Source organism: Petromyzon marinus, unplaced genomic scaffold (genome assembly GCF_048934315.1).
Source record: "Petromyzon marinus isolate PM22_M1 ecotype Great Lakes invasive population unplaced genomic scaffold, UKy_Petmar_22M1.pri1.0 PM_G_Scaffold_32, whole genome shotgun sequence".
NCBI lineage: Eukaryota > Metazoa > Chordata > Hyperoartia > Petromyzontiformes > Petromyzontidae > Petromyzon > Petromyzon marinus.
This window is the reverse complement of record NW_027422895.1, coordinates 653383-667589: the sequence shown is the minus strand read 5'-3', so window position 1 is coordinate 667589 and position 14207 is coordinate 653383. Positions and strand designations below refer to the sequence as shown.

General features: G+C 49.4%; 1 protein-coding gene across 1 annotated transcript in view; it reads left to right on the top strand.

Annotated features, from left to right (window-relative positions):
• The first annotated feature begins 2682 nt into the window (after window positions 1-2682).
• The window catches only part of LOC142915532 (coxsackievirus and adenovirus receptor homolog), a 47552-nt gene continuing 36027 nt past the window's right edge, over window positions 2683-14207 (top strand). The window contains exons 1-3 of the mRNA XM_076061289.1: window positions 2683-2774; window positions 6231-6358; window positions 10844-11039. Coding sequence (XP_075917404.1) covers window positions 2699-2774; window positions 6231-6358; window positions 10844-11039 — 400 coding nt within the window. The 5' untranslated portion in view covers window positions 2683-2698. The remainder of the gene's footprint in view (window positions 2775-6230; window positions 6359-10843; window positions 11040-14207) is intronic.

Genomic DNA, 14207 nt, shown 5'->3' with positions numbered 1-14207 from the left:
AGGCTCCGTCGTCCTGACAGGTCTGTTTCTTTCACCTGAAGACGGCCGCTTGCGTTGTGGCCGAAACGTGAGAATTTTATCGTGTTATTTTATTATTTTATTCTCATTCTACGTGGTGGTGACTTTACCGAAAGAACCAAAGAAGGTTGTTCATTTCCCCCGCTGCCGTGTGACCGCTGCCGTGTGACCGTGCGTAGCGTGCTGTACGATGGCGAGTTGAATAAACGTTGGTGATGTTTTTCATACCGACCGTGTGTCTGCCGTAACTCGACGGAGTGTCTCGTTTCAGAGACTGAGCCTCAAGCGAGCGCTGAGCTCCGTCACCGCCTCTTCCCTGTTCACGCTCCTGAATTGAATTTTTTATTTAAAGCTTTCGTGACTGCAGGATTCATGTTCTTGGTTCTTTCGGTAAAGTCACCAGCACGTAGAAGGTAAACAATAAAAATATAAAACAATACAATTAAATCACCACGTTTCGACTGCAACACAAGAAGCAATCATCATCAGGTGTGAAAAACCACGGCAAGAAAATTTGAAAAAGTGGCGTTTTTTTTTTCAAATGGTTCTTGCTGTGGTTTTCACACCTGATGATGATTGCTTGTGTTGCTGTCGAAACGTGATTTAATTTTTATAATTTTATTGTTTCCCTTCTACGCGGTGACTTTACCGAAAGAACCAAGAATATGAGGTCCTGAATTGGTCTGTGGAAATTCCACATTGCTACTAAAGCACTGTCACCGGTCGCTCCATGCACGACAACCGCTCCCCCTCCCTTCCTCAAACACTCCCCACCCCCACGATGCTCTCGTTGAGACGTAAGAAAGAGCTGCAACGCCAATGTGCCCGCGCCTGATTTGTGTTTCCGATTTGCCTTCTAAAGAAACGTCTGGCCGTGTCGTCTCGCACGCCCAGAGAGGGCATCTCGCATCCCCCCTGGGGGCGATGAAGAACGCCCGATGATCTAGAGACAGAAACCTGCATCAGGATTTGCGTCGTATTCATAGGCAGCGTTTGATTTTCATATTTACCGGGGGGGGGGGGGGGGGTGGGGGGGTGGTAGTTAGTGGCAGGGGGTTTGTGTAATAATTTAATAAGTACTTGTCGAGTTTGAACAGGAGAATGCGGTGGATTATTTTGCATCGCTCTCTATGCAAGATGCAGCGGAATGGAAGCACAGTTGGGTTCCAGTTCGCTTTGTCCCTCGCGTTCGGAATCGCGGGTCCATTTAATAAAACTTCCACCCCCCCCGCCCCTAACTTGTAAACTACTGAACATACATTGATGAAGGTGTGCAGGTTAGGAGGGGCATTGCCCCCCACCCCACCCCAAAACTCCGCCCGTGGGTGTAGTCCATTGTTGTTGAGGGGTCACGTGAGGAGAGTTGCTTGGTCCACCGGTGACGATGACGGTGATGGTGATGATGACGGTGACGGTGATGACGGTGATGATGGTGATGATGGTGACGGTGATGATGGTGATGGTAATGATGATGGTGATGATGACGGTGATGGTGATGATGATGACGGTGATGATGATGATTACGGTGATGATGATGGTGACGGTGGTGATGACAGTGATGGTGATGATGACGGTGATGGTGATGACGGTGATGACGGTGATGATGATGACGGTGATGACGGTGATGATGTGGTGATGATGACGGTGATGATGGTGGTGATGATGACGGTGATGATGGTGGTGATGATGACAGTGATGGTGATGATGGTGATGATGACGGTGATGAGGTTGATGATGGTGATGGTGATGATGACGATGATGATGATGATGGTGACGACGGTGATGATGACGGTGACGGCGATGACGGTAATGGTGATGATGATGGTGGTGATGGTGATGATGGTAATGATGATGACGGTGATGATGGTAATGATGATGTTGACGGTGATGGTGATGATGGTAATGATGATGTTGACGGTGATGGTGATGATGGTAATGATGACGGTGATGATCGTGACGGTGACAGTGACGATGACGGTGGTGGTGATGATGATGGTGACGGTGATGATGACGGTGACAGTGATGACGGTGATGATGATAACGGTGATGATGGTAATGATGATGTTGACGGTGATGACAGTGATGGTGATGATGATAACGGTGATGTTGACGGTGATGGTGATGATGATGACGATGATGGTGATGACGATGATGGTGATGATGGTGAATGATGACGGTAAGGGTCAAAGGTCGGGCAAAAGTCGGCTCGTTGCTTTTGACCTTTAACCTTGCCGAGGTCTTAGGGAAGGGGGAGGGTCCTTGTAAAGAGGGGCGTGGTTGGGGCGGGGGTCTACCGGAGCTCCACCCCTCGCCCACGTGACGTGTTGAGAGGGTAGGGGTGGGAGAGAGAGAGGGTAGGGGTGGGAGAGAGAGAGGGTTGGGTGAATGGGGTGAGGGGCGTGGCCGTGGGTGGGTGGGGGTAGTTTCATGGGTGGGGGTTGCGTGAGGGGGGGTGAAGGGGTGAATCCACCGGAGCTCCGCCCCTCACCCACGTGACGTGTTGAGAGCGTAGGGGTGGGAGAGAGAGGGGGTTGGGTGAATGGGGTGAGGGGCGTGGGTGGGGGTAGTGTCGTGGGTGGGGGTTGCGTGTGGGGGGGGGTGAAGGGGTGAATCCACCGGAGCTCCGCCCCTCGCCCACGTGATGCGTGACGTCAGGGCGCGAGAGAGACGAGGAGACAAGATGACGGCTATGGCGGTGTCTCGCTCTGCGCTGCTGCTGCTGCCGCTGCTGCAGACGACTGCGATCGCTATGAGCGGTGAGTCGGCGGCTGTCTCGGTGGTCGTGCCATCTTATTGGCGAGGCTTTGTGTGTGTGTTTATTTAGGTACGTTTGTTCTGTTTTGCCAAGTGCACCTAGCCTGGCACGAGCGGCGTTGGTAACGGTGGTGGTCGGTGCGGGCGGTGCGGATCTGTGAGGAGGTGTTCGATGTCTCAAAGTGAACCTAGCCTGACACACGAGGCTGGTGCGGTAACGGGGAGCGGTGGCGCAGTGGTTAGCGACTGGGTTGAACGTCGCCACTGGGGGGGGGGGGGGTGGGAGGGAGGGAGACAAAGGCGGCCGGGCGTGGTGCTGTGTCACATGTAGCAGCTGCTGCTGACTCGCTAGCAGCACTTGCCCCTACAGCCTGTTGAAGGCTACACGGGGGAGCTTTGTCTTTCCTGGACACAGTCTCCCTCGCGTGTCAGACCTTCATCATAGGTGACACTTCATAGGTGACACTTCATAGGTGACACTTCATAGGTGACACTTCATAGGTGATACTTCATAGGTGATACTTCATAGGTGACATTTCATAGGTGACACTTCATAGGTGATACTTCATAGGTGATACTTCATAGGTGACACTTCGTAGGTGACACTTCATAGGTGACACTCATAGGTGACACTTCATAGGTGACACTTCATAGGTGACACTTCATAGGTGATACCACAGGTGATACTTCTTAGGTGATACTTCATAGGTGACACTTCATAGGTGACACTTCATAGGTGACACTTCATAGGTGATACTTCATAGGTGACACTTCATAGGTGATACTTCATAGGTGACACGTCATAGGTGACACTTCATAGGTGACACTTCATAGTTGACACTTCATAGGTGATACTTCATAGGTGATACTTCATAGGTGACACTTCATAGGTGACACTTCATAGGTGACACTTCATAAGTGATACTTCATAGGTGATACTTCATAGGTGACACTTCATAGGTGACACTTCATAGGTGATACTTCATAGGTGACACTTCATAGGTGACACTTCATAGGTGATACATCATAGGTGATACTTCATAGGTGACACTTCATAGGTGACACTTCATAGGTGACACTCATAGGTGACGCTTCATAGGTGATACTCATAGGTGACACTTCATAGGTGACACTTCATAGGTGATACTTCATAGGTGACACTTCATAGGTGATACTTCATAGGTGACACGTCATAGGTGACACTTCATAGGTGACACTTCATAGTTGACACTTCATAGGTGATACTTCATAGGTGATACTTCATAGGTGACACTTCATAGGTGACACTTCATAGGTGACACTTCATAAGTGACACTTCATAAGTGATACTTCATAGGTGATACTTCATAGGTGACACTTCATAGGTGACACTTCATAGGTGATACTTCATAGGTGACACTTCATAGGTGACACTTCATAGGTGATACATCATAGGTGATACTTCATAGGTGACACTTCATAGGTGACACTTCATAGGTGACACTCATAGGTGACGCTTCATAGGTGATACTCATAGGTGACACTTCATAGGTGACACTTCATAGGTGACACTTCATAGGGGACACTTCATAGGTGACACTTCATAGGTGATACTCATAGGTGACACTTCATAGGTGACACTTCATAGGTGACACTTCATAGGTGATACTTCATAGGTGATACTTCATAGGTGACACTTCATAGGTGACACTTCATAGGTGATACTTCATAGGTGACACTTCATAGGTGACACTTCATAGGTGATACATCATAGGTGATACTTCATAGGTGACACTTCATAGGTGACACTTCATAGGTGACACTCATAGGTGACGCTTCATAGGTGATACTCATAGGTGACACTTCATAGGTGACACTTCATAGGTGACACTTCATAGGGGACACTTCATAGGTGACACTTCATAGGTGATACTCATAGGTGACACTTCATAGGTGACGCTTCATAGGTGACACTTCATAGGTGACGCTTCATAGGTGACACTTCATAGGTGACACTTCATAGGTGACACTTCATAGGTGACACTTCATAGGTGACGCTTCATAGGTGATACTCATAGGTGACACTTCATAGGTGACGCTTCATAGGTGACACTTCATAGGTGACACTTCATAGGTGACACTTCATAGGTGACACTTCATAGGTGATACTTCAATGTGTGATGTCCACTTCCGTGGGTTCCGTTCCCAGTGAACCACAGAGAGTCACTTGAAGAAGCAGGCAGCTCAGAGGCAGCTCTGTGATGTCCACTTCCGCGGGTTCCGTTCCCAGTGAACCACAGAGAGTCACTTGAAGAAGCAGGCAGCTCAGAGGCAGCTCTGTGTTGTTCATGGCCACCGCGAGGAGGGAGCTTTCGCGACGAGAGTCTAGCCACCACCACCACCACAACAACAATCTGCTTTTAACGTTTAGTTTTTTGTCCTTCCCCCGCACCTCCGATTCGCACGGTTGGCTACGTTACGGTGGTGCGAAAGAAGTTCAGCGTGCATATAGACGTACCCCTCCGCCCAGGAGTGGGTCACCTTAGCTGATTTTGTTTCAAGCGGGTGAAAACGCAAGAGGCCACGATAGAATCTTATCGGTCCCCATGTAATTCTCTGGGTATGGGTCTCTGTGTGAGTCTACGGGTCTCTGTGTGAGTCTATGGGTCTCTGTGTGAGTCTACGGGCATCTGTGTGAGTCTAAGGGTATCTGTGTGAGTCTACGTGTCTCTGTGTGAGTCTACGGGTCTCTGTGTGAGTCTACGGTTCTCTGTATGAGTCTACGGGTATCTGTGTAAAGTCTATGGCTCTCTGTGAGTCTTTGGGTCTCCGTGTGAGTCTATGGGTCTCTGTGTGAGTCTACGGGCATCTGTGTGAGTCTACGGGTCTCTGTGTGAGTCTACGGGTCTCTGTGTGAGTCTACGGGTATCTGTGTGAGTCTACGGGTCTCTGTGTGAGTCTACGGGTCTCTGTGTGAGTCTACGGGTCTCTGTGTGAGTCTACGGGTCTCTGTGTGAGTCTACGGGTCTCTGTGTGAGTCTACGGGTCTCTGTGTGAGTCTACGGGTCTCTGTGTGAGTCTACGGGTATCTGTGTGAGTCTACGGGTGTTTGTGTGAGTCTATGGGTATATGTGTGAGTCTACGGGTATCTGTGTAAAGTCTATTGGTCTCTGTGAGTCTATGGGTCTCCGTGTGAGTCTACAGGTCTCTGTGTGAGTCTACGGGTGTCTGTGCGAGTCTACGGGTGTCTGTGTGAGTCTACGGGTATCTGTGTGAGTCTATGGGTCTCTGTGTGAGTCTATGGGTATATGTGTGAGTCTACGGGTATCTGTAAAGTCTATGGGTCTCTGTGAGTCTATGGGTCTCCGTGTGAGTCTACAGGTCTCTGTGTGAGTCTACGGGTCTCTGTGTGAGTCTACTTGAAGATATTACTTCACAACCGTGTCACCACCACCACCCCCTTTCCCCCCTCTTTGCAGCCGTCTCGTGGATAGAGAAAGTGCAGGGGGAGACGGTGGTGCTGGGCTGCACCTGGACGGGCGACCCCACGGACACCGAGGTCCTGGACGTGGAGTGGTTCCTGCAGATGCCCACTACGAACATCTACGTGAGGAAGAGAGAGGGATACAGAGACGCACATCGCTACTCAGAGATGCCTGTAGCTTCTACTCAGAGACGCCCGTAGCTCCTACTCAGAGACGCCCGTAGCTCCTACTCAGAGACGCCCGTAGCTCCTACTCAGAGACGCCTGTAGCTCCTACACAGAGACGCCCATAGCTCCTACTCAGAGACGCCTGTAGCTCCTACTCAGAGACGCCTGTAGCTCCTACTCAGAGACGCCCATAGCTCCTACTCAGAGACACCCGTAGCTCCTACTCAGAGACGCCCTTAGCTCCTACTCAGAGACGCCTGTAGCTCATACTCGGAGATGCCTGTAGCTCCTACTCAGAGACGCCTGTAGCTCCTACTCAGAGACGCCCGTAGCTCCTACTCAGAGACGCCTGTAGCTCCTACTCAGAGACGCCTGTAGCTCCTACTCAGAGACACCCGTAGCTCCTACTCAGAGATGCCCATCGCACACGCAGAGACGCCCGTACATCCTACTCAGAGACGCCTGTAGCTCCTACTCAGAGACGCCTGTAGCTCCTACTCAGAGACGCCTGTAGCTCGTACTCAGAGACGCCTGTAGCTCCTACTTAGAGACACCCGTAGCTCCTACTCAGAGACGCCTGTAGCTCCTACTCAGAGATGCCTGTAGCTCCTACTCAGAGACGCACATCGCTACTCAGAGACGCCTGTAGCTCCTGCTCAGAGACGCCCGTAGCTCCTACTCAGAGACGCCCGTAGCTCCTACTCAGAGATGCCTGTAGCTCCTACTCAGAGATGCCTGTAGCTCCTACTCAGAGACGCCCGTAGCTCCTACTCAGAGACGCCTGTAGCTCCTACTCAGAGACGCCTGTAGCTCCTACTCAGAGACGCCCGTAGCTCCTACACAGAGACGCCCGTAGCTCCTACTCAGAGACGCCCGTAGCTCCTACTCAGAGACGCCCGTAGCTCCTACTCAGAGACGCCCGTAGCTCCTACACAGAGACGCCCGTAGCTCCTACTCAGAGATGCCTGTAGCTCCTACTCAGAGACGCCTGTAGCTCCTACTCAGAGATGCCTGTAGCTCCTACTCAGAGACGCCTGTAGCTCCTACTCAGAGACGCCCGTAGCTCCTACTCAGAGACGCCCGTAGCTCCTACTCAGAGATGCCTGTAGCTCCTACTCAGAGACGCCCGTAGCTCCTACACAGAGACGCCCGTAGCTCCTACTCAGAGACGCCCGTAGCTCCTACTCAGAGACGCCTGTAGCTCCTACTCAGAGACGCCCGTAGCTCCTACTCAGAGACGCCCGTAGCTCCTACTCAGAGACGCCCGTAGCTCCTACTCAGAGACGCCCGTAGCTCCTACTCAGAGATGCCTGTAGCTCCTACTCAGAGACGCCCGTAGCTCCTACTCAGAGACGCCTGTAGCTCCTACTCAGAGACGCCCGTAGCTCCTACTCAGAGACGCCCGTAGCTCCTACTCAGAGACGCCCGTAGCTCCTACTCAGAGATGCCTGTAGCTCCTACTCAGAGACGCCCGTAGCTCCTACTCAGAGACGCCCGTAGCTCCTACTCAGAGATGCCTGTAGCTCCTACTCAGAGACGCCCGTAGCTCCTACTCAGAGACGCCTGTAGCTCCTACACAGGCACCAGCAGGCTCCTACACAGGCACCAGCAGGCTCCTACACAGGCGCCAGCAGGCTCCTACACAGGCACCAGCAGGCTCCTACACAGGCACCAGCAGGCTCCTACACAGGCACCAGCAGGCTCCTACACAGGCACCAGCAGGCTCCTACAGAGACACCAGCAGGCTCCTACACAGGCACCAGCAGGCTCCTACACAGGCACCAGCAGGCTCCTACACAGGCACCAGCAGGCTCCTACACAGACACCAGCAGGCTCCTACACAGGCGCCAGCAGGCTCCTACACAGGCACCAGCAGGCTCCTACACAGGCACCAGCAGGCTCCTACACAGGCACCAGCAGGCTCCTACACAGACACCAGCAGGCTCCTACACAGGCACCAGCAGGCTCCTACACAGGCACCAGCAGGCTCCTACACAGACACCAGCAGGCTCCTACACAGGCACCAGCAGGCTCCTACACAGGCACCAGCAGGCTCCTACGCAGGCGCCCGTAGGATCCTACACAGGCACCAGCAGGCTCCTACACAGACACCAGCAGGCTCCTACACAGGCACCAGCAGACTCCTACACAGACACCAGCAGGCTCCTACACAGACACCAGCAGGCTCCTACACAGACACCAGCAGGCTCCTACACAGGCACCAGCAGGCTGCTACACACACACCAGCAGGCTGCTACACAGGTACCAGCAGGCTCCTACACAGAAGCCGCCCCCACAGGCTCCTACACAGGCACCAGCAGGCTCCTACACAGACACCAGCAGGCTCCTATGCAGGCACCCGTAGGATCCTACACAGAAGCCGTCCCCACAGGCTCGTACACAGGCACCAGCAGGCTCCTACACAGACACCAGCAGGCTCCTACACAGAAGCCGCCCCCCCAGGCTCGTACAGAATCAGAATTCACCTTCTTGGTTCTTTCGGTAAAGTCACCGCCACGTAGACTGGAAATAAAATAATGAAATAAAAGAATAATAATGCAATTCTCACGACGTTTCGGCGACAACACAAGTGGGCCTTCTTCAGGTGAAGAAACAGGGCTATCAAGAAGACGGAACTTGAATGAACGCTGTCAGGCAAGGACCGCGTCTTTTGAAGCTGTGTGGGCGGAGTTGAATTAGCATGTTACCAGCCTCACATCCGGAGAGGGAGGTGGGATGGTAACATGCTAATTCAACTCTGCCCACACATATTCTTAGCTCTTTCGGTAAAGTCACGTTGAAGGGCAACAATAAAATAATAAAATATATTAAAATAATCAAATATATAACAAGACATTTTTATTGTTTTATATATATTTTATTATTTTATTGTTTCCCTTCAACGTGACTTTACCGAAAGAGCTAACAATATGAATCACTGCAGTCACGAAAGCTTTAAATCAAAATTCCGCCCACACAGCTTCAAAAGACGCGGTCCTTGCTTAACAGCATTCATTCAAGCTCTGTCTTCTTGATAGCCCTGTTTCTTCACCTGAAGAAGGCCACTTGTGTTGTGGCCGAAACGTCGTGAGAATTGCATTATTACTTGACTTCATTATTTTATTTCCAGTCTACGTGGCGGTGACTTTACCGAAAGAACCAAGAATGTGAATCCCTGCAGTCACGAAAGCTTTAAATCGAAACAGAATCGGAATATATATCTACACTGCAGGAGGAATCCAATGAGCTGTAAAGCTCTTTGTTCACAGATGGGGTGGGTCAGAACGTTCCAACAACAAACGGCTACAAGAACACGTGACAGGAGTGCAACGTATAGGAAAACAAATCAATTGAACAGTATAAAAATAAATATAAATTTAAACCTGGTAAAGCCCACTGAACTATTAGGGTCTTATTCTTGGTTCTTTCGGTAAAGTCACCGCCACGTAGAAGGGAAACAATAAAATAATAAAAATATAAAACAATAAAATTCTCACGACGTTTCAACTGCAACACAAGAAGCAATCATCATCGTCAGGTGTGAAAACCACAGCAAGAACAATTTGAATAAAAGTGGCGGGTTTTTTTTTAACGTCAGCACCACGGAGAGCGATTTGGAAGTTTGTTCAGATGGACGAGTCCATCTATGTTCGGAAAAGGAATCTCTCTTGATAACCGTAAGCGTGAACAATCAATTAAGACCCCAAATGGTTTATCAAATCCTTCCAACGATTGCTAAGCCCAGAATCCATCTCCTCGGTTGAAATTGTCTCCGTGTTTGTACGTGCGGATAGCCTCATGAACGAATCTCTCTTGGTAACCGTAAGGGTGAACAAGCAATTAAGACCCCAAATGGTTTATCAAATCCTTCCAACGATTGCTAAGCCCAGAATCCATCTCCTCGGTTGAAATTGTCTCCGTGTTTGTATATGCGGATAGCCTCATGAACGAATCTCTCTTGGTAACCGTAAGCGTGAACAATCAATCAAGACCCGAATTGGTTTATCAAATCCTTCCAACGATTGCTAAGCCCAGAATCCATCTCCTCGGTTGAAATTGTCTCCGTGTTTGTACGTGCGGATAGCCTCATGAACGAATCTCTCTTGGTAACCGTAAGCGTGAACAATCAATCAAGACCTGAAATGGTTTATCAAATCCTTCCAACGATTGCTAAGCCCAGAATCCATCTCCTCGGTTGAAATTGTCTCCGTGTTTGTACGTGCGGATAGCCTCATGAACGAATCTCTCTTGGTAACCGTAAGCGTGAACAATCAATCAAGACCTGAAATGGTTGATCAAATCCTTCCAACGATTGCTAAGCCCAGAATCCTTCTCCTCAGTTGAAATTGTCTCCGTGTTTGTACGTGCGGATAGCCTCACGGCGGCGGCGGTGGCGATGGCGGAGCCCTTTTTGTCCGTCCCCCACCCCCCTGCCCTCAGGTGGCCACGTTCGCCGGGGGCGAGGGGCACATCTACCCGGACTTCGCGTCCTGCGTGCGCTTCGCCCGCAACGTGACGCGGAGGGACGCGTCGCTGCAGATCGCCGGGCTGCGGGCGAGCGACGCCGGCGTCTACACGTGCAAGGTGAAGTTCGGCACTTTCATCAAGCAGGAGACCATCAGGCTCACCGTGCTGGGTAACGAACGCACGCACGCGCACACGCACGTACGCACGTACACACACACGTACACGCACGCACACGCACACACACGCACGTACATGGACGCACGAACACACACGCACGTACATGCACGCACGCACACGCACGTACAACAACAACAACCGCCATTTGCCACTAAGTGGCGGTGACGTCACCACGACGCTTGTGCCAGGCTATGTGCACCCTGAGGCCACGTGAAGTGTCGAACGCCCGCTGGCAGGAGGTCACGGGGCAGACCCAGGTGCCACGGGTCGACTGACTGCGGCAACCTGCTGTGCTTTAGCCACCCGGCGCTCCGCTCGTTGTTCTGAGCGTCGCTCCTCCGCCCTCCGTTGTTGTTGGAGGGCGACTGCCTCCAACTGCCCAGTAGCATCCTTCACGAGCCTCCTCCACAGAGGCCGATCTTGACACTGCTGGTACCAGTCATCGGCAAGTCCACTCAGCTCCACGTCCTCCTGTACCACATCACTCCATCTCTTCTCTAGCCAGTGCCGCGCCCGCTTAGCCCCCTCAATCCGGCCGAACAAAAGCTGTTTCGGCATGCGGTGGCTGGGCATGCGGGCTACATGACCCAGCCATCGCAGCCTTGCCTGCCGGAGGAGCTCACCGATGGGACCCTGCCCAGATCTTTCAAGGATTTGTGAGCTCCTCACACAATCCAGTCTGGTTAAACCCAGGATGGATCGTAGGCAGGCCAGCCTAAATGTTTCTAACCGGCGAAGATGTTCCATTAGGGGGGTCCACGTTTCGCAAGCGTAGAGAAGGGAGGGAATGACCGTGGCCGAGAAGACCTGAAGCTTAGTGTGGAGCGACAGACCAAGTAGCTTCCACACAGCGTTACGCAACCGATGAAAGATATTGCCGCTCGACCGATTCGGAGTGAGACCTCTGCTGTTAAACTGGAGCCAGTCATAAGCACACTGCCCAGGTATGGGAAACTCTCCACTCTCTCCACAACGGCCCCATCACCGATTGGGAGTTGTGGGGGCAGAGTGTCCGATGGTACAAAATACCCAGGCAGGTGCTTAGTTTTGGTGGGGCTGATGGTAAGGCCCCACCTCTTAGTGGCACGCTCCAGTCTCAGCAACAGCATCTCTAACTCCTCCTCTGAATGAGCAGCTATTACCAAATCATCAGCATACATAACGTGGTTGAGCAATAGGGAGCCATCCCTTGACCGCACCCGGGTGTCGATCAGCCTTCCATTATATCTGTACCATATGGAGATTCCCCAGGACCTTTCCCGCACACTGAGGAGTGAGATGCCCCTGTAGTTTTTAATGCCCTGCACGCTGAACGCCGCGCGCCCAAGTGCGTGTGAGTGTTTAGTTTTGTTTTAATTATTTTAATTATTAAAGTTCGCGAGTGTCAAGGTAAGCTACGTTGACTTTATTTTTTAAAGCATTTTCTCAAGAGAACCGTTGTTGCTGCTGCTGTTGTTGTGAAAGGCCCGGTACACCCTGAGGCCTTGCCTAGACTAGGACAGCCTTGATGTCACGTGGGTCCACACTCTTTGTGTCTTTCGGTAAAGTCACGGAGGTAGAAAATAAAAGTTATTTATTAATTAATTTAATTACATATTTTTTACCTACGTTAAATGTAATTTAAATTAAATTAATTAAAATGTATTTTATACCTACGTTAAATTTAATTTAAATGTGTAATAAATTAAATTTTATTTCATACGTTAAATTAATTGAATTTTTTTATAAATTACATTTATTTAAATTTATTTTATACCTACGTTTAATTTAAATTTTTAATAAATGACATTTATTTACATTTAATACCTACGTTAAATTAAATTTTTAATCAATTACATTTATTTACATTACATTTATTTTATACCTACGTTAAATTACATTTTTTATAAATTACATTTATTTACATTTATTTTATACCTATGTTAAAAAAATTTTAGTACATTTATTTAAATTACATTCATTTTATACCTACGTTAAATTAAATGCTTTAATAAATAAAATGTATTTAAATTAAATGTATCTTATTTCATACCTACACATGTACAGTCATTTTAACTGCTCTGACTGCTTCAAGCTAAGTGTGGCCTGGAATCGTATTATTAAGTAATACATTTTACAATTACAATTCCTTATAGAGGAACCCCATACTAATGAACTGACTACGTATCTATATATTATTAAAAGACCGCACGCAGATATCACAAAAGCGGACCCCGTTGTTAACGATATAATTTGATGTACGTACACCAGTTGCTGTACGTACATCATTAAAATTACACCGATTGCAATACGTCACCAAAGACGACACAATTTTAATTTGACCCCCGGGTCTGATCGCGTTAACTATGCAGGTGGCGGGTCGAGAGGTTACTTGCACGTGTGTGCAGCTTATTGAATATTGACGTGCGATGACTTGTGGAGAGGAAGAATGATGATGATGATGGCGATGCAAGTGTTGAAGTCTGACGTTGTTCTCTGAGTCGTGTAGCCTACCTCGTGCGACTTTGGGGATTGCGTAATGTCATTTTAGTTTCCTCTGTGGAACTTTTTATTTTGTTGATTCTAACGATTGAACTAACGTAGGGCGGGCTTGGGAGCGGCGTTGACGATGTGTTTTGGCGTTGCACCAACCAGCACCTTTGCATTCAGAAGTTGGAGGTGCTTTGATTGTTACAGCGAGAGGTGGAATCATCACCGCCATCGTCATGGGTTTAAGTGGGCACGGAGCCCGTCAAGGGAATGGGTAGGTAGAGGAATGGGGTTGGAGAGTATACACAACTTGCATTTCTAGTCATTTCAACAATTTATGGGCATGCGCATCATTAACAGTATCCTGATTGATGAGCAAAACAAAATCGCACTTTAATCATCAATCTATTGTCATAAATGAGTCCGAAATATCAATCAATAGTCATGCTCAAAACCGCATTCCTATTATAAAAATCATTGAACCGCCATTCATGATGACAATTCCAATGTGGTCATTATGATGCTCAGAATTACACTTATATTCTCAGAATCTATTACAACAGCAGTGTGCTCAAAATGCAAATTTACCAATTTCAACATGTACACAATCAATTCCAAGATTCTTATCAAAGTAAGTCCTATGTATCGTGGTGTTTTCATGCTTATACATTATTACGCGCCCCCCCCCAAA